This window comes from Thyridium curvatum (genome assembly GCF_004353045.1).
Source record: "Thyridium curvatum strain D216 chromosome Unknown NODE_81_length_187271_cov_78.157168, whole genome shotgun sequence".
Classification (NCBI taxonomy): Eukaryota; Fungi; Ascomycota; class Sordariomycetes; order Thyridiales; family Thyridiaceae; genus Thyridium; species Thyridium curvatum.
The window spans coordinates 111,897-136,264 of record NW_022156836.1 but is presented as its reverse complement, the minus strand read 5'-3'; the positions used below and the strand labels follow the sequence as shown (position 1 = coordinate 136,264).

Sequence of the window (24,368 nt, the reverse complement as noted above, 5' to 3'; positions counted from 1 at the left end):
CCACTGGAAGCCCTAAAAGCTTGCTTCATAGATCTGGTTGATCCGCCGATATTCCAAACTGCATTGAGACAGATACCCAGGCTGATGAACGATAAGGGCCGTCAACTGTACATGCTGCAGACTATCTATCAACTTTCCAATAAGACCTTTTCACTGTGGGCCCCAAGCGATAACACGCATCTTTTGAACACATTTCTTAGCACCCTAGATATCGACTTGATGACGAGACTCTTCAACCTGAACACTCCAACAATGCGGGCCGCCTGGGAATCATCTGTTGACGTTGCTTGGGCAGCTGGAAACCAGGCAATATTCAACTACCTTATCTCGCCTTATAACTGTCAAGCAACATGGATCAACGCAACACGGAAGCGCATTGATTGGCAGGCAGCAATGTTGAGTGACTCGAAAATGCTAGCAACAGCATCGCTCAAGCCACTTGAGCCCGATATCAGAATCTGGTCGGATCTTGACTTTTATCTCCTTCCCTATCTTCGGCGTTTAAGGACTCGTCGTGAAGATCTTAGCGACACGTACGCCACCCTCCTTCTCGGGAGACTTGTGAAGCATCTATATCATGATGATACGAAGTATCCCGACGATTGCACGTATTTGGTTGAGTATCTTATTAGATGTAATGCCAATGCGCTCATTACACCCAAGGAACTTGAGTCTATCCAGGAGCAAGCTTTCATGGCTCAATTTTGTGTGGGATTACGGTACCACCCATACATTTTTGAACCGATGCGTCACTATTTCGGCGGATATGATGAAGATGTGGAACTCACCGTCATAGACATAGCATACTGCATTGCCCCTGCTCTCTACCTTGCGTACAATGACAGGAGGCAAAGCTTGCCGCGGAAGCCAACTCTTGCGGGTGCTATGAACGCATTGAACCTTGGTTTGGAGTTCTTCGAAACCTACTTGCAAGTGAATCGGTTCACTGATATTGAGAAACAAAATCGGTTTCTGCACAATACTCTGGTGCATCTAGCCCAGCTCTCAAAGCGATGGACGACAGAACACCTCCGAATGCTATTGCTTGCCGGCGGTGAGAGCATGGACTCTCTTGCCGCAAAGGTCTTGCACCTGTTCGTCAACCTCGTTGCGCTTCCTCCAGAGTCTCCAGAGCGCTCTCTCATCCACAACCGAGCGGTCACACTCTTGCTGGAAACAGGGTGCCAAATCAGTCCAAAGGCTTTATTGAACGCAATTCGGTCGGGCAATACAGATCTTCTGTCAATTTTGGTCAGCTACTCTGACTTGAGAAAAATTGGGCCCTTTTCCCTCTGCGCTTCTGTTTGGACAGACAATACTGATTCTCTGAATCTTCTTCGAATGCTAGGGATCGCGGTCAGTAATGTGGAGGTCGGCAGCGTGACATATCCATCCCACCCCGGCTCTTTTCGCTCTCGCCATACTTTCTTTGGGGAAGAGCTGACTGATGCACGGCGCGACGATTGGTATTGCTACGATGTGAAGAGAGACCAATACCCAATGAGTCTACTTCAGGCTGTCGGCAAGGGTTCCGAAGAGCATCTTACTCCTGTACCGATGATCATGCGTTGTCTCGACCTTGCCAAAAACGGAACTACCAAAGCACCGCAAATATACCTCTACGATCTGCTCTTGGGCTGTCTAGAAAGCCGTGCTCACCTTAGTACAACCTCTGAGGTATGCCAGCTGGTCAAGTCAGAGGGCCTCGAGTTCAGTGACCAACCACTGCGACCATCACTCATTGAAGCCTTCCTATGCACGCTCAACAATTTTGGGGTTGCCACGCCTTTTGAATCTCGATCGACTCATGATACTGAACGGCCCGGTGTTTTGGAACCAATATTCAGGTTCCTGGTTAGCAATGGCACGCCGTTGCCCAAAGATGTAATTTCCTGGCTCTTGGAAGTCCACGCGAGCAACGACCTGATACTCTTCGCTCTCGATTGTGGAGCATATACGAATACGCACGCTAGCCGGTGGGAGTGGGAAGGCATCCTATCATCGATAGCGTTACGTGATCGGCTCCCATTGCTAAGAGGGATCTTGGAGCGACGTTGTGTTGAGATCAACCCTGTCGACTTGGCCACGGCGTTTGGAATAGTAAATTCCAGCAGAATTCAAGCGTCACCTCTGGAGAGACTTGAAACCTTGCAATTTATGGAACAGTTTTCTCCCGATCTTAAGATACTTTCGAACAGCACGATTGCCAAACTAGCAACGGATAATGCATGCTTCGGCCACGTGGATGGCATGATTATCCTTATTCGCCACGGCCTCGACATCAATGCGGTTATTCACATCTCGTATGGAACGATTGGGGACACTCGTTGCCTAACAGCTCTAGACAGTGCGGCTTCGGCTGGGTATCTAGACATGGTGCAGTTGCTTTTGAACAGCGGCGGTATGAGTGCGGTCCCCGGCGAGACAGGTTGTGATGGTGCGATTGCAATGGCTGAATGGTGTGGGCATCATGCCGTTGCGGAATTGATTCACAAGTGGGTAGATCTGGGAGTTCAGTTGGGTATTGAGGACGTTGCGCGGTTGCAGGATGTCTCTTGAATGGGGCCTCATCACGCAGGCGCACGCATGTATGAGTCCATAGAAATCAAGGGGGGGATATGTTACGTTCAAGAGAATAGATGCCATTGGGTCAATCTAGCGATGGCCAAAGTTATGGAAGCGTGAGACCGGGGTTTCCCAACCATGATATGCGACCCGAGTGGGACTGAGCAAGAGGTGAATCTGTTTGACTAACAACAATGAAAAGACTAACATGTTGTGACTCAGAAGATGTTGGAACTTTTCAGACATGTGCAGGTGTGCCCTCCCAAAGCTCCGCACACTGCTTCCAATCAAGAAGCTGCGCGCCATTAGATCGCAAACCCTCCTCGACCTCGCCTTCGATCTCGGCAGCTGTCTTTGACCCGGCATCATACGTCGAGTGTGCTCCCTGCAGGAGCGTGACCTTGAACCCGGCTTTCAGCGCTCCTTCTGAGGTTGACTTGACGCAGCATTCGCTCTGAATGCCAAAGGTCACGATGTGCTCGACTCCCTTCCCCTTCAGTTCTTCCGCAAGGTGTGGGTTAGATTCAAGGGTGTCCCCTGTATCAAAACCTTTGTCAGCTGCACACACAAACCCTCCAATACTACTCCAAGCGACTAGCAAGACTCACTTGTGTGCTTCGCCACCAATATCTCCTCTGCGACGCCCTCGCGAGGCTCAAAGACCAGTTTCCATGCTTCACTGCCACGAACGAGAGTCCCTTCCTCGGGCTTCTCTTCGTGTTGCACGAAGACGATCAAGATGGGCGTTTTCCTCTCCGTAGGGCTGTTGAGCCCCCGGACGGTGGAGAGAATTTGCTGGCCGACGTCGCGGATTCGCGAGGCGTAAGGGATCTCGGTCTTGGGATCAGAGGCGAGTTCCTTCTGGATGTCGATGACGAAGAGGGCTGTGTTGTGGAAGGCCATCGCTCCGTCAGGTCGTTCGTTCGTTCAGTTGCTTGACGCACGATGAGGCTCGTTGAATCGTTTACTTATCTTGTTTGTTCAAAGTCCCTGATCCCCCTCTCCAGATTTGTGAATGTTTGCCGCCTAGAGTGTGCTGAATGCGCACCAATCAGTGGAAAACAACGCGATGTGAGCAAGGTGGGGGTCAACTGAGAGTTGAGTCATCAACCAACCTAGCCATTGGCAGACTTCACCCTACCAATCAGGGTACCAGTATGATTGTTCGGTTTTGGAATCATTTGCTAATTGAAAACAGTTGGTTCCTTTGAGTGAGGTTTAAGATATAATTTGCTGGTCTGCGCAAAAACAACTCTGTCTATCCTGCAATGCAGTGAGTTGATCTTGACTCCACCCCTGGAACTACGCAAGACCAACAAGCTTGAGCGAGTCTTCCCACAACCTTCTCTCTGTCTCTCCCTCGCCGCACTCTCTGCTCCTACATGACTCCTCCGCCGAAATATTGGCATCGCAACTCAATGCCAGTCAACCTCTGTCTTCTCTCTGCCGCTCTCATTACAACCTCAGCTGTCTGTGCCACCCGATTCATGTCTTCTTGTCTGGATTCCACAGGTCCACACCAGGCAAACGAGCCAAAGTGAACCTCAAATCTTACGATTTTATTCTACCACGCACTTCAGTCTACTGTTAATTCATGTGCCTCAGGCGGCTCGCGACCCGTAGAACACAGACATGATCAAGATAGCGCGAAATCCTGGACCTGACATAGCCCCGATTCCAACAATTTCAATGCTTCTCCGTCCATAAACCCATCTACATACGCCTCACCCACCACTTCATATCCACCGATCCATGGCCTGATAACCAATGGCACCGAACACCCAAAAATGATACATAAGAGGTCACCTTTCCTGGTTTGGTGGTCGTCGTTTCCGATGATGTTGTCCGGTGCCCAGCCCATATAACCTTTCTCGGTGAGCATGTACCGTCTCTCCTTACAAGTCCGGTCAAAGGCTCCGTACACTTCCGCGTAGTCTTGCTCTTCAAAATCGTCTCTTATTGTGTTAAAGAAGTAGTCACCGAGCCGAGTGTCCTCTCCCATTTGTAGGTTGTCGTTGGCTTCTCTCCAGAGATTGTACCTGAAATAGTAGCCCTCCTGCGATGACATCCACACCCAGCCAAGCCTCTCGAACTGCGGCCTTGCCACTTCGAAGTTCTTAGGCAGGCTTAGGACCGCGGCATGGCGCGGTTCGGCTCGTCTGCTGCCGCTGAGCCGATCAAGCAGAAGCGTTCGGCAGAGAGCCGCTGCCGTCTCCTTGTAACCACCGTAGCCGCTCCGCCATGAGGGATACTGTATCAACTTGCCATCGTCCCACATCCAATATCCTCGACCGGGGGCTCCCAAACCGGCCACGCGGTCAAACACGAACCCTTTGCAGCGGAGAATCCGCGGCCCGACAAAGTTGAACTCGGCGGCCCGATCTCCGGCAGCGCGGTAGACCTCCTCGGCCAATGACGGTTCCGGCTCGTGGGAGACCTGCCAGAAACCCCAGAGCGGCATCCCCGGCCGGGAGTACCTCAGCCGGCCTTTCCACGTCCAGTCGGCTGCCCAAGATGGCGCCCCGGAGTGGCCCCAAGGGTTTCCCTCTCGGAGCGCCTCCAGGTTGTTCGATCGGGTGATGAATGCTCTCGAGACAGACGCAAAAAGGATGGCGGAACTCATCGAGTAGTCGTGCGACAAGGACTTGGCGATCTGGGGGTCCATCATCCCAAGTAGGGCGAACACCTTATCGCGTCTGTCACGACACTCGGACGAACACGCGATGTCCAGCAGCCGGCGTAGTCCCAGCCACCGACCGTCGTACTCTTCGTGGTATCGGCTCAGGATGCGGAGGTCCTTGTGCACGAGATGCAACCAGAGCGTCGACCACGCCGGCTTGGCGTCGGGTTCGCTACGCCGCTCCTGCTCGGACCGCAGCAGTTCGTCCTTGATGAGCCACATGTCCGCCCTGAACAGCACGTCGATCGCAGAGCAGAAAGTCACCCAGTCCATCCGCCTGTCTCCGCACCGCAGCACCGTGGCCGACGCGCCCAGGACGACCTCCTGCACCACCCAGAGACGCGACCAGTACGGCCGCTCCATCAGCGCATTGAGCCCCGAGAAGCGATTGCCGAAGAAGAACGACGACGGCAGCCGCAGCTGTCCGAACGGCCGCTGCTGGCTCTCCTCCGCCATGCCCGCGAAGGTCTCGAGCAGATCCAAGGCGTCATCGCTGTAGCCGCCCGCCTCGCCGAGCCACGCCACCACCCCCCACGCGCCGCTGTAGATGTCGCGCATGCGCGCCACCTGGGCGGCCTGCTCCTCCTCGTCGGCCTGGTTGATGCAGATGGCGTCGATCCAGAGCCTGAAGTTGCCGGTGTAGTGCCCGGTCCGGTGCATGGCACGCAGGGCGACCTCGAGGTTGACCGTCACGGTGGTCTCGGCCCCGTTGAGGACGATGGGCCGCCGGTCGGTCTCGGAGCCCCAGACGTAGGAGAGAGCGGCGTAGTCGCCCCACCGGAAGCGGGCGGCTCCATCGGGCGGCCGAGCGCCGGGCTCGTTTCGGAACCGTCTGGCCCACCCAGATACTGTCCTGCGTCGCAGCTGGATGCTGTCGTGTGCATCGTTTCCGAGAGTGACAGCGGTGGCATATTCCTCGGTGATGTCGTCCAAAGCGTGGGTGCTCAGAGTGAGGTGCAGAAGTGGTGAATCGGGCTGTGGCTGCTCAAAGGCGACGAGACGTATTTCATTTGTATTCGGGTCAAGCGACCCGTAAAGCTCGCTGTAAAGGTTTGGCAGCTTTGTGTTTGCCATGGCGTGCGTCCCGGCTCAGGCCTCTAGACAATGCGATAGGGACAGGTGCTCTGAGCTAACCGCAGATCAGGTGGCTTGGTCGCTGGTAGCAAGAGAATCAAGCATTCGGATTTCCCTTTAGCGGTGAGCAGAAGTGCTAGTGGAAATGGTGCGTCGTTTTCTTTGCCCAGAGCTTCAGCCGCTCCGACCTGACCATTACTCGTCTCGTTCCAGGACAGCCGTGCTGTTGACACTGTCCACCCTGATAGGGCAGAGGCAGGGTCAGCGAGCAAATCAAAAAACGGAGGCCCCGACAGCGATACACGAGTTCCACGTTTGGCCCACTCTGTCAGCTGAGATTCAATATTTCCCACTTTGGGCCTAGCTTCGGAGGCTTCAACGTTGTGAACTTGTGAGTAACCTAAATCTCTCTTCTCGAGCAATGGGCAGCCAGCAACTTTCCTATTTTCGATGTTTCTTCCTCTAAGACGTTCGTGGATATGAGTCAAGCAGCCAGATTCTCACCAATGAGCAGCGGGCGGAGCGGAAGAGACCACAAAAGAAGTGAGCCACTCCAATTCCGTCCTTGTCAACTCTAGCCCCGATAACCAGTACAATAGGACAACACATCAAAGACGAAAAGCTCAAGAACTCAAGTCGGCCGTATCAAGTCTACAGTTGGAGGCTCCTACAAGACAGCAATATAGCGCTTCAGGCTTTGGAGGAAGTCTGGCAAACCCTATTCCGTCGCCCATTGACCTCAAGTTCATCAACTTGATCAATTACAACGTATGTCGTGAACGCTTTCACAACAAGCAAATCTTTCCCCTCGCGTGAAACTTCATCAACACGGTGATGGGCCCGTCGCTCTTGCACCCGTCCCACTTGTCGACGTGTAGCGTTTCGGTTGTTCGGACCAGCAAGGCGACTGATATTACGGTGCCGTCATGCCTCTCGCCGACCCAGCTGCAGATGAATTCGCCTCAACTGCATGAGAGCTGGGAAGCAACTCCCGAGCTTTTCACCAAGTGGTATTAGGCCATTGGAGGGTGTGGCGACCTCATCGATGTGTTTACTGGGCAGAGGAGTGCCAGGCGCGAGCGGTCTTCACAACATTTTTGGACTGGGAAAACCAGAGCTGCATGAGTTACTTCTGATGATAAACCACCTGGCCTGTGCTGAAAGAAGATGACGTAGGGAGATAAGGGCCAGTTTCGTCGCCTCCTTTTCTCTCTCTCTCTCTCTCTCTTTTTGAGCAGTCTAGTTTTGAAATAATAGTACAAGAACCCCCTCAAACTCTTTTAACCTTGACCTTCTCTTCAAAATAACTGCACCCTTCCATCTTCCCCCTCCAAAATCAAAACTGCTTTCCCCCCCCGCCCCCCTTCGCCAACCCGACGAGCTCTTCCCACATTAGACTTCACTCGAAGTGACCCGGTGCCGAGCCTCGGGTCTCCGTTGCAATGGCTCCTCGGGTACTTGGGCGGGCATTCCGCCCTCCAGGATTCTATTTTGAGCCGGGAAAGTCTGTCCACTATCGAGGAAACAAAGAACTTATTTTTGTCTCTATTGCGGGCCCGGATCGCAGGGATATCACGGTCGATGAACTGCGAGAACGCGTCGCTGGACGCATCACCCAGATCTTCGCCACTTGTGTGGAATACAAGGATCTCTACGTCGCTGTCCGGGGAGAAGAACTCTACTGGCAGACTGTTGCCCAGAAGTTCAACAGCGACGCTGGCTTTTCCGACTTGCCGTGGGCACTATTGAAGGAGCTGGTGGAGAAATACGTTAAGGCGAGAAAGGCCTACCACAGCCGCCCAGATGCACCCGCAACAGATCTCACCGAGGTCGTCGACCGGTTTATCGCTCTCCACCATGAGACCTCAAACCTCCCTCCTTCTGCCGGCCTGCTTCAACTTGCCGTTCGTACCGACCCAAGCGATGCCAACGCGATGTCCGACTCGCTCCCGACAGCAGCCCTTCCTGGCAGCACCGCGGACACTACGGACCTCACTCCCTCTGAGGCCGACCTCGCATCCGTATCAACCGAGCCCTGGCCGCCGGGTCACTTTCCGAGCGAGGACCAGGTGTTCCTCACCCACCAATATATACGAAGCCTTCACGGCATCACACCCGAGTCTCGAAACGCTCAAGACAGAAAGCCCGGCATTCCCACGGGGCATTCGTCTCCTTTCCAGTTGCGACTCATCCTAGCGTACATGGCTTTGGTCAACAAAGGCCCCGAAGACACCTGGTGTCTTTATCTCTTACCTATTGCCTTCGACGACAACCGAGAGCGGCAGATTTGGTTCCGGCACTCGAACCGAATGTCGAAGCAGTTTCAGACGACGAAGGCCTTCCTTGAGTACAGCCAGGCCATGTTTGCCAGTGGCCGCGAGATGACCATCGCCATGCTCACGCCGTGGTTTATCGACCGGCCTGGTCTCGATGCCATCGGTGGTGCAGAGTAGTGGCTCAAGCATCCGCTCGCCATGCGGACTGGCATGACTCTCGTCATTCGGGCGGCGAATGTGGCTGGCGGCGCCCGCCTGCAGATCGTCATTTACGATCCCAACCTTCACGACGCGCCCACTCGCAACGCCCTCGTTGCCCACGGCGACCCCTTGGTTGAATGTTACCGGAAACTGCTGAGTATGATCACAGACTGGGTCCGAGAGACCGCGGCTTTCCCTCCCGTGCTCGAGGGCTGGTACGGCGGGCGCATGCAGGGGGTCAAACTTGAGGAAGTCGGACTTGATGCTGTTGGTCTCGCAGCCCTGTGGATTAATAAGCTTGTGAGTGGCGGTGCTCTGCCACCCATGGCTGAAGACACGATGACAGCCGACGAGGAACGCCTGCTCTGGGAAGAGAAGGGCTTCGTACCCATTGAGCGTCTCCTGAACTAGCAGGGAGGAATGGTTTGAGTTGAGACAAAGCAGGAGAAGGGGTGTACGGAATGAGTGTTTGTTTTGCGGTTTCCATTGTTTTGTACGAAGATCCCATGTATTTTAGTCACTGGCGACATGCCGTCATAGCAAAGCCTATCTCGCCTCTCTATCAAAAATGCGAGAGTTTCTTCCCAGCAGGCTATAGGAGACAATTGGGAAATCCGCCTTCAAGAGTTAAAATTACATAGATGACCAATGCATCGAATATCATAATTCAACAGGGTATCGGCTTTGCTGTCATGCTTCGTGATGCCGCGTACGCGGGCCAAATCCCCGCAGGATATAGTGTAATAGAACATAGGGTATGAATAAAGACATTATGTGTTTGCGGTTCAGAATTGACACGAGTTGTTGTGTGCTTGGGTGATCATCGCATCGTGTATACGAGACAAATATCTGCGTCAGGAATCACATCCGCATGTTTTTTTGGCGACAAATAAGGCAATGTTTGCTGAACTAGAATGATTGTATTTATTCTCGTTTCTGTAGAAAAGATGCTGCAGATGCGAGTCACATCAGTCAGGACCTCGCGCTTGTCAACGACGATGAGTCGATCGCCAAACTTCGGCACCGGGCACGAACCAGTCATGTTGTCATGGAAGAATCGGCTTGTGGGAGGTAGACTACAAAACCATCGAGCGCTGAGTAGAAGAAGGGTACTCAGTAGGACTATCTAGGTAAGGTGTAGTCGGGTGACGAGAAGAAGATTTGAAATAGGAGCTTCCAAAGGCTTTATAGTTAAGAACAACACTACTCCAAATAACAACAGCAGCTTGTGGCAGTATGCCATAGCGGTTAGGGGGTCGAATAGTAGAAACTGCGGCACTTCAGCCATCCCGTTGGTGCAACTAGCTGCGTTCGATTCCCGATGATACCATTGTTGTTTTCTTTTTTGGCCTTTTTTTCTCTTTAATTATTTCGGTGAAGGTGAAAAGTGACACAAAGATGCGAGTCAATAAGGTAGGTGATTCACTACCTGCTTTCTACCACCTTCTGTCACTCAATAACAATGGCTCATTCATTCACTGACGATGCCTGAATAGCTGAGCAAACAATCCTCAAGCATTCTCAGTCTCCGGCGGCTGCAACATAAACATGGTGGATTTCCGCCCTCTTTTCCTTTTTGTCTCTTCTTCTTTCTCTTCAGAGCCTAGAAAAGAATCATCACGATACAAGTGCATGATCTCTATCATCCTCAGACAATTTCCTGATCAAACTCGCTGGGAAGTTCTGTTTTCCCTTTCCAACTCCCTCTCTTTAGTTCTTCCAAGAAGTTCCTCCAAGCCTCGAAACTACGCACCATGCCGATCCGATTTTCCCAAGCACTCAAGCAGCCTGGCTTCTTCTACCATGGCGCAGCCTTTGGCGGAAACACCGATGTAACCGAGGCCGTTTACAACATCTTCATCGGAACCGACCGCCAACAGATATCCCCTGACGTGGCCCGGGAGCGAGTCAACCAGCGCGTCAAGTCTCTGTTTGAGACCTGCCTGGGCTATCGCGATCTCTACGTCGCCGTCCGAGGTAGCGACCTCTTCTGGAAGACAGTGGCCGTAAACTACCTGGGTAGTTCTGACGACCTTGGCTGGGAACATGCAAGAATGCTCGTCCACTTCTACGCCCGAGCCCGCCAAACCTACATAGGTCCCCCAGTCCACACGGGTCTGACGCAGACTGTCGACATCTTTATTCGACTCGGTGAAGAGACGTCACAGATGGCGCAGTCCTCGGGCCAGCTCAACCTAGCCGTTCGGTCTCAGCCGACGGACATCAACGAGATGTCCAGGGCTCTGTCAAACCCAAGCCCTTCCAACACTGCCCGTTCCGTTGCGTCGATTATCGTTCCAGTCCTCTCGACTGCCGCGTGGCCGCCTTTCTATTTCGGAGAGAAAGACCTCGTCTTCCTTGTCTACAAGCCGGTTCGCCAAGCTCTCCACGGCATCACACCCGCCGCCGCCGCCGACAGCTCCAGACTGCCAGCCAGACCGCATAAGCGATCCTCTGCCATCGACCTCCGAGTCTTCCTCGGATATATATCCTTGACAATGTACAACATTGGCAGCCCATGGGCTCTCTACCTGGCCCCGGTCGCGTTCCTAGACAACCCCACGCGGCAGAAGTGGTACTTCCACACCGCCAAGCAGTCCAAGATGTTCGGCACACTCGACCAGTTCCTCGAGTACTCGTGGTCGAGCATCCTCGCCGGCAAGGACCTGGCGCTGGGCATGCTGACGCCGTGGTTCGCCTCCCAGGCCCAGCTCGGCACGGTCGGCGGCTCCGCGGCCTGGGCGGAGCACGACATGGCCGCGCGCACCGGCATGGCCCTGGTCCTGCGCAAGACGGGCCCCCCTGACCGCCCGCGGGTCCAGGTCGTCCTCTTCGACCCGTGGAAGAACTACCCGCCCGCCGCCAACGAGGCAGCCCGACTGCACGGACAAGCGATTTTCGGCTTCCGCGAGGCGGTCATCGACCGGGTCAAGGCGTCGACCAGCGCGCTGGGACAGGCTCCCACGCTGGAGGGCTGGTGGGGAGGTCGCCTTTCGTACGGCGTGGCCGACGATGCCGACTCAGTCGGCATCACGGCGTTGTGGATCGATGAGATCCTGCAGGGAGTGGACGTGCTCCCGCCGAGCCGTGCCATCCCGGAGATCGAACGGGACGAGGAGAAGCGCTGGAGCGATCGCGGCTTCGAGCGGATCCCCAGCTTGGAGGAGGACTGATGGGGGGTTTTGGGGAAGGCGGAATACGGTTATCATGAGAATTGCGATGGGTTTACTTATGACTTACAAGGCGCATATGAATTGAGAATCAGGCCTTTAATGAAATTACTTAACTGCAAATGCGATTGTTGATCTCTCCGTGCGCGGTGCTTCTGTGGAAACGTGACTGCCGGGACTGATCTCAAGCTTCCCAGTAGCGCTCCGTTATACAGAATTGTAGATGAATGTGTGACTACGATTTCCAGAGCTGTGCAGGACGAATCTTTGTGCACATCCCGCATTCAACAGCAGTTATCTTCAACATGAGAATGGAAAGTGTCAAGGCCCCACTGCTCCCCACCTAGAGCCTCGTTGAGTTGTGGAGCGCTCTCCGTACTCTTTTCTTTTGTGACTCCGAAGAGGTGAGGACATGACTGCAGAGAGTCTCAGGCACGCTTTCCAAGCATAGTGGATGCCAGAACTGGGCGAGGTGAGGGAGCAACAAACTTCATCGCTTCCACATAGAGGTCAACCAAAAGGCAGCAGGACATGATGGCAGCAAAGACATGGATGGAACTGGGATACCTCGAGAAGTTCGCATGCTAACTCTGAAGTCTTAAACGTATCTATGGAGCCAATGCTACACAATACTTGGAATCGGGGCCCTCAATTGTCAACTCTGTTCACGCTCCCATGCTGGATCTCGCCAAGCGCTCCACCAGATCCAACACCTTGCTGTCATCCAGCGCGGCCGCATACCGCACCGCCAGCGCCATGACGTTCTCCTTGGCCTGCATGCTGTACGGACACATGATCCAACCGATCCCCGCAAGAAGCGACTTCTTGTACTCAAACACGACCTCCTGATCCATGGGCGACAGCGACGGCCCGCCGAGCCTCTGCAGGGTGCGTAGATAGTGCGCCAGGATATCCCACTCGTGTGTCCGCCTGTCCTCGATCGACAGCGCCCCGGCTACAAAGTAGGCGACGTCATGGAAGGCCGAGCCGATGTGCACGGTCTGCCAGTCGAGGAAGCGCGGCGCCCCGTTCTCGAGGTAGGCGTTGGCCACGTGCGGGTCGCCGTGGAGCAGGCACTGGAACCGGGGGTTGCGCATGGCAAAGTGCTTCCTGACCGCGGCGGTCACGCGTGCTTGGTTGCGCAGGGCTGCGGGGATGTCGGGCCGGTCGGGGCCGTTGACCACCTGGTCGTAGGTCTCCAGCAGCGTCAGGATGATCTGGTCGTAGTCCGACGTCAGCCAGGGGTAGTCTGCGGGCTGGACGCCCCAGGTCTTGGCGTGCAGGGCCGCGAGCTGCTCGACGCCCGCCAAGACGCGGTCGGCCGGCCAGGTCTCGGTGGGAGGGACGAAGGTGCACCCGTGGGCGGCGAGGTCGTCGAATATGATGATGCCCTGCTCCGCGGTGTGTCCGGCCCAGTGCACGGGCGGGAGACCCATGTGGTCGAGGGTCGGAGCGATGCGGTTGTAGAAGTCGACTTCGCGCTGGAACAGACTGACCAGGAATGGCTGCTGTCTGAGGAACTCCGGTTGGAAGCCGCCCTTGACGCACAGCCTGACTGGCCTGGACGCCGAGTCATCGTCGAACACAACACTCAGGAAGGCCTTGCTGGCCGTGCCTGGCCAGAACCCCACCAGGTCGGCAGACTTGACATTGCGATTCAGCACGGTTGACAGCCACCCGGGAGTGAGCTCTGCTGCGACGCTCGGGAGCGTGGACATGTTCGGGATGGCTGGTATGGGGGCATGAGAACCTGTGGCTTCGTCGTCGCCAGGAGGAGTCAACATGGCGAAGTCGCCGGAACGCAAGTTGTCAGGCGGTGCGGGTGAGACGATGAGAGTCGATCGAGTAAGGAGACGGGCATGAACCGACTTTCACGCTGACGTGATCTGCAACCGCGGCGGGTCAGTAAGCTGGCGGTGACTTGCGAGTAGCGGGATGCACAGCAGCGGGGTACATGAAGTAGTTGGGCAAACGCAGCGCTGGCAATTTATCATCAAGGAGCCCTTGCACTTCCAGGTGGCAGCCATAGAGGCTGCAGACGGAAGGTTAATTGGGGGTTGTGGCAGGGGCGCATGTCGGCGCAATCGAAAGGAGCAACCATGATGGATGTCGTACTATTTCCGAAGGAAAGAGTTAAGAGCCATGGAACAAAATTGAAGCTTCCTGGTCAATGCTGGGTGCGGGCCTGACGCGTAGCATCGAGTGCCTCGTCTTTGTCTTGTTCATGCCTTGCCATTCATTCATTCATCAATCCATTCATCATTCAATCCACCCGTCCATCATCTTGCCAATTCATCTCCAGCCATCAACGCATTCGATCGCGACATCACTGATCGCCCTCTTTCTCTTTCCCACTACCATGTCTCGCTTCCAGTTCGAACAGGATTGCGAAGTCCGTGATATCGCGCTGCTTTATGGAGTCGTTGCAGGGGATCATTTCCCCCTGCCACGCTGCGCGGCCCTCATCCAGGACGCCGACTCCCACGACGAGGTTGTGGATCTCTCTATATACTGCGGCTTGGACCGACGCTATGAAGAATACTTTGGTATTGACTTTTGGAAAATTTTCGCAAAGGTTTGATTGTATCTACATACCCGCCTGCTGGCCAGCCCTTGTTGGTGCTGCCCCCTTTACGAGACGCCTGCCGATGCTGACAGTGACTGCTGACTCGCCGAGTTTTCAGCCCAGCCTCAACGAGTTCGCCGCCTTGCCAGTGGAAGTGCGCGGCATTTTCCGAAGGACGCTCATCTCCTGTTACAAGAATAGACGCATCCCGCAAGTCTGTTTCTTGACCGAGTACACCAACCACCTGCCAATGGACACCAGAGAATACGTCAACTTTTACGGCTCGGAGCACCATGCACTGCTGGTAAACATCGCCCCCTCACACCTCCTTCCGACCCCTGGTAGGAAAACGATGGTATCACTGACACATGCTCACCTCTCCGAACCAGTCCGCATATCTCAGAGGCGAGGAAATGCCCGACAACATCCGAACCTCGCCAGCATACTACAACGGATGCCCATCGAGCCTGATCGTGTCGGAGAAGCCGGTCCAGAGACCACATGGGATCACGAGAGACGCGAACAATAACCTCCACTTCGGCCCCACGCAGAAGCTCGATTTTGAGATGGAGGTTGGCTTCTACATCTCCAAGCCCGTGCCCCGCGGCCGCAGAGTGCCCTTGGAAGACGCAATCCAGCACATATTCGGCTTTGTCTTGCTGAACGACTGGACGGCGCGTGACATGGAGGACTATGAGCGGAAACCCTTGGGCCCTTCCCAGTCAAAAGGTGCTGTTGTTTGATGCAAGCATCGCCTGTTTCATGACTAAATACTGTGCCATATGCAGACTTTGCGACATCGGTATCGGGTTGGATCACCCCACTAGACACGCTGATAGAATGCATCATACCCCAACCGATGCCTTCAGGGGAGGACACCACAATAGAGCATCTGAGGTTCAATCCGCGGCACTCGTGGACCCTCAACATGAAAATTACAGCCCGTGTCATCCGTATGGCTGGTCTTGACCCTCCGTCGCCATCTGATGCTGACAATCAATCAGAGGGGGTCCCGAGGATGACATCGACCTAGCTATTGAGAACAAAATGTCGGCGATGCGGTAGAGCCCGGCCCAATTGCTCGTTCATCTGGCCGCATCTGGCCGCGGTCTGGCGACCGGCGACCTCGTAGCCAGCGGTGTGGTGTCCGATCCTGTAGGACCTCTAACTATCTTGAATGATAGCTCCGATCTACAGAGATGATACACTGGAATATTAACTAACACTCGCCCTGTGTGCCTGATTAGAGCGACAACAACACTAGGCGCGGATGCCTCTTCGAGGCAACGACCGACGGACACAGACCGCTGGTAACACCACAGAATGGCTGCGAAATTGGGTATCTGGAAGATGGCGATATCGTGAGCTTGACAGCTGTGTGTTATAGAAACAGCGAGGTGGGTGACAGGTTCTATCTTGGGCCATGCTTAACTTGCATTGCCGAGCCGCGTCCACCGAGCCGGCAGGGGGGTAGAAACGGAGACCAGCAGGGGGATCAGGGTGGAGATCGGCCAAATGGCGGTAGCATGAATGGGAATCAATGAAGAAAGAGGAGCAGGATATTCAGCAGGTATCTCTATGTCAGCAGCAAGGAGGCTCACGGCAGCCCGGGTTGAATGAAGGCTCCGACTCCAATATCAGCAAGCAGCATTCGATGTGACTTGTCGTCACTGTTTACTCGCCCGGAGATCGACTCTCCGAGTTCGCTTTTACTTGTAACATACATGATTGGTCCGCCGCCGACCTCCACTGATGGTCCATGTGGGGTCCAGACATCTCGGCGCGGGCTCGCCTCCGAGCGCTAATCTCCTTGGCATTTTCCATGGATCCCCGACCGCACTCTTTGCGGCGCGCGCCTTTACGAACTGAATCGGCTCGGAGCTCATTCGCAGGAGTTGGCGATCAATTATACCCCGAAGGCCGCTCAATTCGTATAATAAGAGAGTTCTTTGTATCTGAGGAAAAGCCATCACAGCTTTGACTCGTATCTAAGCAATTCTTCGAGTGATCGAGAGAGAGAGAGAGCATGACATCAAGGCGGCTTTGCTCGGCATTGTTTGGCGCCTCCCGATTTGCCGGCAGCTCTCACTCACACATAAGAGCCGCTTCTTCGCACATCATCTTCTCGTCCAACTTTCACAACACGGCAAGCCCTTACAGAATGGCCGATGGTAAAGACACCGCGCGCAAGGACTGGTCCGCGAACCAGTACCTCAAGTTCGAGAAGCAACGCACGCGGCCCGCGCGGGACCTCCTCGCCCAGGTGCCCCTCGACCAGCCCCCACGCCGCGTCCTCGACGTCGGCTGCGGGCCGGGCAACTCGACCGAGATCCTCCGGGAGCAGTACCCCGCCGCCGCCATAGAGGGCATCGACTCGTCGCCCGACATGATCGCCAAGGCGGGCAAGAGGCTGCCCGACATCCCGTTCTCGGTCGTCGACCTCCGGACCTACTCTCCGAAGGAGCCGCAGGACCTCATCTTCTCCAACGCCGTGCTGCACTGGCTACGCGCTGACGAGCGCATCCCGACTATGAGGAGGATGGTCGAGTGGCTTCGGCCGGGCGGCGTGCTGGCGATCCAGGTCCCGGATAATTACCTGGAGAAGTCGCACGCTGCCATGCGCGCCGTGGCGGAGGAGGGCCCCTGGGCGCCGGTGCTGGGCCCCCTCAAGCCTGCGCTCGACCCGTTTGAATCGCCTCAGGAATTGTATGATGGATTGATCCCGCTCTGCTCCGCTGTCGATATCTGGCACACGTTTTATCAGCACCCCTTGGAGGATCACCAGGGTGTGGTGGAGTGGGTGAAGGGGACTGGGCTGCGCCCGTTTCTCGACCCGCTGGGACCCGAGGACAGGGTGGCTTTCGAGAAGGAGTATCTGGAGAAGTTGAAGGGGTTGTATCCGGTGTCGGTCGATGGGAAGGTGCTTTTGAGGTATCCTCGTCTCTTCTTGGTCGCTGTCAGGGCATGAGAAACCGTTCAGGCGATTATTTGATGACAGGATAAAAGGTTGTATTGAAAACTTCATCTCATCATTTCTTATGGAATCCACATGCTTCAAGGTAACGACAACGGGCAATTTATTATATGTAAGACTACCTTGCAAGCCCTTGTTCCTGAGAAACTCCATGTCTCCCTCCCGTGCCCAGAAAATTTACGTGGAGCTGCTCAGTGAAGATTTTGGGCAGATAATCTTTGCAGCTTTCTCTCGTGAACGGTATCAGTACCGGAGTCAAGAAACAGTGGGACATGGAAGGGTGAACAAGTTACGACCAGCGTCCTTAGAAAAGGATTTGCCGCCAAAGGTCTCGACAGTGATGAAAGCCCGCAAATTTTAGACACATTTAATTTGAGATATATGCTGCTACAAGAAGGCCGAGCATAGACGCCTTGGGAAAGAAAGGTTCGTTCTGAGGGCTGAGATTAATAAGCCTTCTCCTCCTCCCCGCACATACACATACACTTTGCGTCTAATCTCATGGGAAATCCTGCAACGCCTTATGGAGTATGATGATGGCATAACCATACAGGCTCTCAAGTCCACGGTGTCAAGAGTTTCATGATTATTACATAACTTCCAAGTGGGGGAAAGAAGACTTCTATCAAATCACCGAGGTGAAGTTCAAACATTCTCCGATCTAACAAACAGACACTAGATCTAGCCAAGTTGACATGGGCATTCTGGCAGATCGCTGTTATATTAGGGCACTCTTCCTTTCTCTATCTCCCTTCTGTTTCAAGATATCTCGCGAGCAATAGCGAAGGTCGCTATCAACATTGTCAAAACCGTGGCAAAAAAGGTTACAGGTGCAAATGCGTTTTGAAGATCAACGCTGCTGATGGAAGACAGCCAAATTGGCACAAACCCCAGACCCAATATTAGTAACACGGCAATCCAACAGAGAATTTTCCATATGCAAGGACCTTGAATTGCATAAAATCCCCAACCCCAGTTACCTAGTGGAGGGGCCTTCAACTTAGGGATACGTGGGGCCAAGACCTGCGCTGCGGTCTGACTACTTTCACGTGTGGCCGGGATTCCCACTATTGGATCGTAGATCCCCAAAAGTATCATTTTGGCTGTCATGCGCATCTGAAGTCCAAAATCAGTGGCTTGAGGCAAGGTAGCCTCGTAGTTGTCACTAAATTCTCGAAGATCTTTCGTCGAAAATTCTTCGGTTTCGAAATGGCTGTAAGGTTCGGGCGTGCGATAAAACTAAATATCAATCAGCGTTGTTAAATGTAGATGGCGTATCTAACTGACCTTGCAAAAGTGCATTTGAGTAAATGATCGCCAAGACAGAAAACGCTGCAACCAACTGCTCTGGGCATCTATAGCTGCCTTGATCTCACGGTGTAACCTTTCATCGGTATCATTAGACAGATCGTCTTCCCAGATGATCTTGGCAAGGGCTGTCTGCGATATGGCGGTCCAAGTCCGGTCGACGCAGAAATACGACTCCTTCTGGTGGATAATTGGAGGTGCTTGCCGATCCTTGGATGTTCGCAGCGATCTGCAAGGTTGCACCACACTCGAATTGGTTCTCGGGGATGTGCTGTGGGTTACAGGTATTGGGGGAGGGGATTGGGCCGGGGCTGGAGCAGTGCCGCTGCCATGGGTTGGAGGGTTGCTCCTCAGATGCTTTGCCTCTTCCGGATCCAACACAAGGGACATTCCTCGTCCGCAATACTTGAATGGGTTAGTTGTCACGGCTCGTACCGAGGGAATAGTGGTAACTCACGTTCCAGTGCAACCTAGCCTGATCGGACCGCAGACGTTTTTGGACCTGCGGAAGTGGCCACCAGTCGATTTCAGTATCGAAGTAGTCTTCAACCCAAGATCTGACCCTGTTGCTTATAGAGTCTGGACTGCCGCCCTCAAGAGCATATTCAACACGAAAGGCCCCGAAAGCTTCTGAACTGAGGCCTACTGATGGTGTTGATCCTGTGAGTGGTGAGTGATCGCTACAGTAGCTTTTGTCATTTATATCACCATCCAGACCTGGTGATGCCGGTCCTTCCTTGTCAGCTCGCATCTCAGTCAGTAGCGTAGCCACACCCAGATGATCGTGAAGAGTAACAGGGTGGTCGGGAGACTTCAGATAACGCTGCTTTTGCACGGACTCCACCAACAGTGTCCCCTTTGATGTTCCTTCGGCCAGATTTGCTGAAGGTTGCGGCATGGCTAGAAGCTCAGGCGCCAATTCGACAATATATGACCGTGGGGTACGGCCAGTTTCAGCCTTTGCATCAAGATCGACCTGACCCGTCAAAAGTAGAAGTTTGACCACATCTATGTGGCCCTGCCGGGCAGCCAATAATAGTGGAGTGTGATTGCGAAGGTCCTTTGCATTAAGATCGACCTTCTGTGTTGAGAGCAGAACTTTGACCACATCTGCGTGGCCTGCTAGGGCAGCAACTGATAATGGTGTTTCTCCAAAATCAGTCCTTGCTTCAAGATCGACCTGAGGTTCCGACAGTAGAAGCTTGACCACAGCCTCATCGCCATGCCAGGCAGCAATTGACAGTGGTGTACGGAGGGACTGATCCCTTGCATTAGGGTCGACCTTATTTGTGGAAAGCAGAAACTTGACCACATCTGTGTGGCCCCTCTTGACAGCCGATAATAGTGGCGTACAGTTAGAAGGACCCTTCGCATCAAGGTTTATCCCATTTTCTGACGCCAGAAGCTTGACGACAGCGGCGTGACCGCTCCAGGAAGCACAGAACAGTGGCGTTTGGCCAAAGTCGTCCCTTGATTCAATACTGACGTGATGTGTTGCAAGTAGAAGTTTGACTATAGCCTGGTGGCCCCCTCCGGCAGCATATGAGAGCGGTGTACGGCCAGAAGAGTCTTCTGCATCAGGATTGATGTGCTTATTCGAAAGCAGATGCTCGACCACAGCCTTATGGCCCTGCCCGGCAGCATACGACAGCGGTGTACGGCCAAGAAAATCTTCTGCATCAGAATTGACATGCTTATTCGAAAGCAGATGCCCCACCACAGCCTCATGGCCCCGTTCGGCAGCATATGACAGTGGCGTGCGGCCACGCTGATCCTTGGAATCAACACGGCTCTGATCTGGATACCCCAGTATAGCTTTCAGGAGTCCTTCGATTCCACTCGCGGATGCAATATGGACAAGGCTGCTACCCTCATCTTCCCGGGCTAGGTGGAACAATTCGCCAGTCTCATCAGGGTTAGCCCACCGCCCAATAGAGACCTTTGATGGCCATCCAAACAATTCCAAGAGATCCCGCTGGGGGATGCCTCTGGCGTCGCTTTGGGATGTATGTGAGATCCAGCAGGCCACAGCATAACGGAACAACGGGAAGCGTAATGCTATTGCTTCAAGCGCGGTGAATAAGCGCCCGAAGCTATCATGCTCATCGTGGAATCTCCGTTCAATGATCTCATGATCATTAAACCCCTCTTCCCTGATGCTCTCTTGATTGTTAGGGCCTTTGAAGGCAGAGTCCATGTTCTGGCAGACCTCCTCGAGCATCATGTAGCGGATGCAAATCCTGGACAACTTGAAATGTGCCATGCCGATAGCCACATCGGTGGATGGGGAGCCCTCATCCAGAGCGGATAAGCCTTTCTCGATGAAGAAGTCCTGCACGGACTGGTGAATGAATTGGACTGTGTGCGCATCAATTGAAGGCACTATCTCAGCAAGCCCGAAGCTAAGAGCCGTGACTCGGGACTCCAATGCATTGTCATCCGAGATGTAGTTGTTGCTTATCTTGCAGCCTTGAATGGATTGTTGTGAACCATCGGGCTCAACAGCCATGGCCCATCGCAGCTCGCCTAGGTCTAGTGGCCGCCTGGAAAAGCAAATCCATTGTACAAGTTTCAATGAGGACTCGTTGCTGGCCATCTCTTTCACGAGGCTGAGATAAAGCTCGTCTAGACCTGGAGGAGCATCGTCGACTCGCTTTGCTATCTCCTCCAATGTTGCTCCGCTCCTATGAAGTTCAATAGCCAGGTTTACTACGAGTCGAGCCCAAATGTAGATTCCGGAAGCTTTCGTTTCAATCAAATCTAGAATTGAAGACTCTGATAGTTCGGGAAGCTTGGAAACCCGGGTGCGTATGTGCTTGGAGATATCGTAGGCATTCTCAGACTCGAGACATATGGGAGGTTGATAGTTCGGATCTGGAATCGGATAGAGATGTGAGGTCCCTGGCAAGGACATGTTCCAGCGCCCTCCTTCCCCGAGGTTCTGTAGCTGCGTCGGGATCCTATCGAAGGTGACAGTCGCCGTGCGAGACTCGCCGTGGGTCTCGAGAGTTACAGACTGAAAGGTTGCCCCGGAGAAGTAGTGATCCTTCACGATGAAGCTTTGCAGCCTTTGTTCGTCCCAGCCATTGGGGATATCGCGTGCGCGAAAGCTCACATTCTCCTGAGGTGGGTGAAGCGGATCGCCGGGGCTCTGCCCCGCCGCACTGCTCGAGCTCTCGCCTCTGGAGGGAGTGTCCGGTCGCTGCGTATCGTCGGGGGTGGAAGCTGACCCTGAAAGTGAGGTCATATCCATTGTTGGCAGAGTATCTCACACATGAAGGTCAGTATCGTCCAAAAGCTGTGTGGAGGGGCGATTGATTCATTCTTTTATCAATGGCGGGTAGGATTTAGGCTTCAGCAAGAGACTTTCTACTTGTGCCCAATCGCAAAGCCCACATTCCAGTCGCTGCTCATCTGCCGAGAGGGGAGATGCCCAGCTCGGCGAATATGTTAGCCAATGGACTGGCTGAGGCGCCGAATCAAACGAGTTTGCCCAGCCTGGTACCTACACTGTGTGTTGGCGCCATGGCCTTGTCTGGCCCTCGAAGCGGACGCATACACGTTGCTGCATTATCGGGCGCACACACACAGCCTCTAATCCTACCCTGGGAAGATATTTGCGCTCCTACTGGCCTCGGTGATAACGGCCTGCAGCCCGAGGGTGGGATAGCTGGAGGCAGACAACGGGCCGATCGACAGCAGGCTACCACTGAAACGAGAGGCGCTCTTGCCACCCCTCCTGAGACGCTGACAGTGACCAAGCCATCTTGCATAGACGAAGTGAATGGACGAAATGCCCCGACCATCAGGCTATGTACTTGACAGTGCTGTTGGCGCTGCCCTCACACGTTGCGCGATGCTACATCCCTCTGATCACTACCGAAACCGTCCTGAACTTGGATGGTGTGTTGTCACTTGTTTGCATGTCGGCATTCATTGGCCCTTTTACAAGAATTACCCATTTTAATTCTTCAGCCGGCTACTTCCAGATGAATGACAGCAGCTGAAGCGACCAGGCGCACATCCTGCCCCTTTTCCAGCGTCAATTTTGCCGCCGTGGTGTCTTGTGTGACCAACCTCAGGAACTGCCTAGCCGCCCGCCCCCAACGCCAAACCATTTTCAGGGGAATCAGCATCATGTAACACAAGACGGAGCACTGCCTTCGTCGTGGTTCTTGGCCCCCTCCAGCTAGCCGCCTGCTGGCCCCGAATGCCATCTCTGCTCTTTTGCCCAAATTGAGCCATTGACCCCTTCAACATCCATCCTCGCAAGCAACCCATGTTGACGGAGCCGTATTGGAACCACAGCAATGCTGGCTCGACTGCTCATACTATGGCTCCAGCACGCTTCACTAGCGGTGCAAGCAGGGTGTTACCTCCCCGATGGAACGGATCGAAATGCTAGGAACGACACCATTGCCGGCAAAACCCGATATGAACCATGCTCTACCGGAGCCGGCCACAGCATGTGCTACAACACAAAAGATGGAGATACCTGCGTCGAAGACGGGCTTATCTACAATCCGGGCGGCCAGCTCTGGCGCGAGAGCTGCACTGACCCGACGTGGCAGGCACCAGAGTGCCTCAAAGTCTGTTACGATGACCAGCTGAGTGCGCCGACCACGTTGTGCCGTCCCACTTGGTGACAGCTTCGCTGACTGTTAGGTCCATCTCTCCTGGCAGACGAGGGAGGCAAGCGCATGAGCTCGATCGACATGACCATCGAAAAATGTCACGACGGGACCTTCTGCTGCGGCGGGCACGACTACGCACAGAAGAACTGCTGCGCTCTTGGGAAGGGCTTCTCGATTGTCAACAGGACTGCTTCCTACAGCTCGTCAACGGCGTCTTCGACAACTTCAGCCATCCCAAGCTTCACGGCGACACTCACCACCTCCACAGATCACGCCTCCAGTCCTACCGCCTCGGCCCCTTCGTCAATGACGGGAGAGCCCAGCCCATCTCCGAACAAGAAGTCGGCAATAATCGGCGGTTCTGTCGGCGGCGTAGTGGGCGCTAGTATTCTTCTCGCTATCGTCATATGCCTTAGAAAGCGTTATGGGAAGAACAGGGCAGGGTCACAGATCTGGTTCGACCACGAAACTGCTCGGCAAGATCCAATGTAAGAGACAGCCTTGGCAACGGGAACAAACGAGAAAGACTAACAGCCCGTTAGGAAACCTGCTGTGGAGCTGCCATCGCCCGCGGCGGAGCTGCCATCGCCGGAGTCGGAACAGTTATCCATGAGGAAACATGCAGCGGAACTGCCTGCTTTCATCGAACGCACAGAGCTCCCCGCATATCGGGAGAACCAGTGGTCCAAAGTTGGTTGATGGTAGTGATAGTTGAAGATATAGTAGAGTAATTTGGTTTCAATAGAGAAGACAGCGTAGATAACTATCCATGGTCTACTTTGCGACTGGGGCCAGTGTTGTTGTGGCTCAAATATGTGCGGTGATGGTGCTTCAGCGCTGAACCATGACATGCGTGACAATAAGCCAATGGTATTATCCACATGAACTTCACTTGCCCTCCTTCTGAAATGGTGACGGCA

General features: G+C 54.1%; 11 protein-coding genes across 11 annotated transcripts; 7 read left to right on the top strand and 4 right to left on the bottom strand.

Moving 5' to 3' along the window:
- Window positions 1-252: 252 nt before the first annotated feature.
- E0L32_010274 (uncharacterized protein) lies at window positions 253-2,559 on the top strand (the record flags this gene model as incomplete). The annotated part of the gene is made up of 1 exon (XM_031132875.1): window positions 253-2,559. The coding sequence occupies one exon, from the start codon at window positions 253-255 to the stop codon at window positions 2,557-2,559; it is 2,307 nt and encodes a 768-aa protein (XP_030989785.1).
- Window positions 2,560-2,803: 244 nt separating this feature from the next.
- On the bottom strand, window positions 2,804-3,468 carry E0L32_010273 (uncharacterized protein; the record flags this gene model as incomplete). Its single annotated transcript, XM_031132872.1, has 2 exons — window positions 2,804-3,102; window positions 3,174-3,468. The coding sequence occupies 2 exons, from the start codon at window positions 3,466-3,468 to the stop codon at window positions 2,804-2,806; spliced, it is 594 nt and encodes a 197-aa protein (XP_030989784.1).
- Window positions 3,469-4,201: 733 nt separating this feature from the next.
- Window positions 4,202-6,319, bottom strand: E0L32_010272 (uncharacterized protein; the record flags this gene model as incomplete). The annotated part of the gene is made up of 1 exon (XM_031132871.1): window positions 4,202-6,319. One exon carries the CDS (start codon window positions 6,317-6,319, stop codon window positions 4,202-4,204), a length of 2,118 nt encoding a protein of 705 aa, XP_030989783.1.
- Window positions 6,320-7,761: 1,442 nt separating this feature from the next.
- E0L32_010271 (uncharacterized protein) lies at window positions 7,762-8,772 on the top strand (the record flags this gene model as incomplete). Its single annotated transcript, XM_031132870.1, has 1 exon — window positions 7,762-8,772. One exon carries the CDS (start codon window positions 7,762-7,764, stop codon window positions 8,770-8,772), a length of 1,011 nt encoding a protein of 336 aa, XP_030989782.1.
- Window positions 8,773-8,805: 33 nt separating this feature from the next.
- On the top strand, window positions 8,806-9,207 carry E0L32_010270 (uncharacterized protein; the record flags this gene model as incomplete). The annotated part of the gene is made up of 1 exon (XM_031132869.1): window positions 8,806-9,207. One exon carries the CDS (start codon window positions 8,806-8,808, stop codon window positions 9,205-9,207), a length of 402 nt encoding a protein of 133 aa, XP_030989781.1.
- Window positions 9,208-10,550: 1,343 nt separating this feature from the next.
- On the top strand, window positions 10,551-11,969 carry E0L32_010269 (uncharacterized protein; the record flags this gene model as incomplete). The annotated part of the gene is made up of 1 exon (XM_031132868.1): window positions 10,551-11,969. The coding sequence occupies one exon, from the start codon at window positions 10,551-10,553 to the stop codon at window positions 11,967-11,969; it is 1,419 nt and encodes a 472-aa protein (XP_030989780.1).
- A 662-nt stretch (window positions 11,970-12,631) lies between these two features.
- E0L32_010268 (uncharacterized protein) lies at window positions 12,632-13,750 on the bottom strand (the record flags this gene model as incomplete). The annotated part of the gene is made up of 1 exon (XM_031132867.1): window positions 12,632-13,750. The coding sequence occupies one exon, from the start codon at window positions 13,748-13,750 to the stop codon at window positions 12,632-12,634; it is 1,119 nt and encodes a 372-aa protein (XP_030989779.1).
- Window positions 13,751-14,325: 575 nt separating this feature from the next.
- On the top strand, window positions 14,326-15,275 carry E0L32_010267 (uncharacterized protein; the record flags this gene model as incomplete). The annotated part of the gene is made up of 3 exons (XM_031132866.1): window positions 14,326-14,541; window positions 14,651-14,836; window positions 14,922-15,275. The coding sequence occupies 3 exons, from the start codon at window positions 14,326-14,328 to the stop codon at window positions 15,273-15,275; spliced, it is 756 nt and encodes a 251-aa protein (XP_030989778.1).
- A 1,418-nt stretch (window positions 15,276-16,693) lies between these two features.
- E0L32_010266 (uncharacterized protein) lies at window positions 16,694-17,500 on the top strand (the record flags this gene model as incomplete). The annotated part of the gene is made up of 1 exon (XM_031132865.1): window positions 16,694-17,500. The coding sequence occupies one exon, from the start codon at window positions 16,694-16,696 to the stop codon at window positions 17,498-17,500; it is 807 nt and encodes a 268-aa protein (XP_030989777.1).
- A 765-nt stretch (window positions 17,501-18,265) lies between these two features.
- On the bottom strand, window positions 18,266-22,067 carry E0L32_010265 (uncharacterized protein; the record flags this gene model as incomplete). The annotated part of the gene is made up of 4 exons (XM_031132864.1): window positions 18,266-18,297; window positions 18,487-18,745; window positions 18,794-19,219; window positions 19,272-22,067. The coding sequence occupies 4 exons, from the start codon at window positions 22,065-22,067 to the stop codon at window positions 18,266-18,268; spliced, it is 3,513 nt and encodes a 1,170-aa protein (XP_030989776.1).
- Window positions 22,068-23,124: 1,057 nt separating this feature from the next.
- E0L32_010264 (uncharacterized protein) lies at window positions 23,125-24,147 on the top strand (the record flags this gene model as incomplete). The annotated part of the gene is made up of 3 exons (XM_031132863.1): window positions 23,125-23,425; window positions 23,480-23,936; window positions 23,991-24,147. The coding sequence occupies 3 exons, from the start codon at window positions 23,125-23,127 to the stop codon at window positions 24,145-24,147; spliced, it is 915 nt and encodes a 304-aa protein (XP_030989775.1).
- Between the last annotated feature and the right edge of the window lie 221 nt (window positions 24,148-24,368).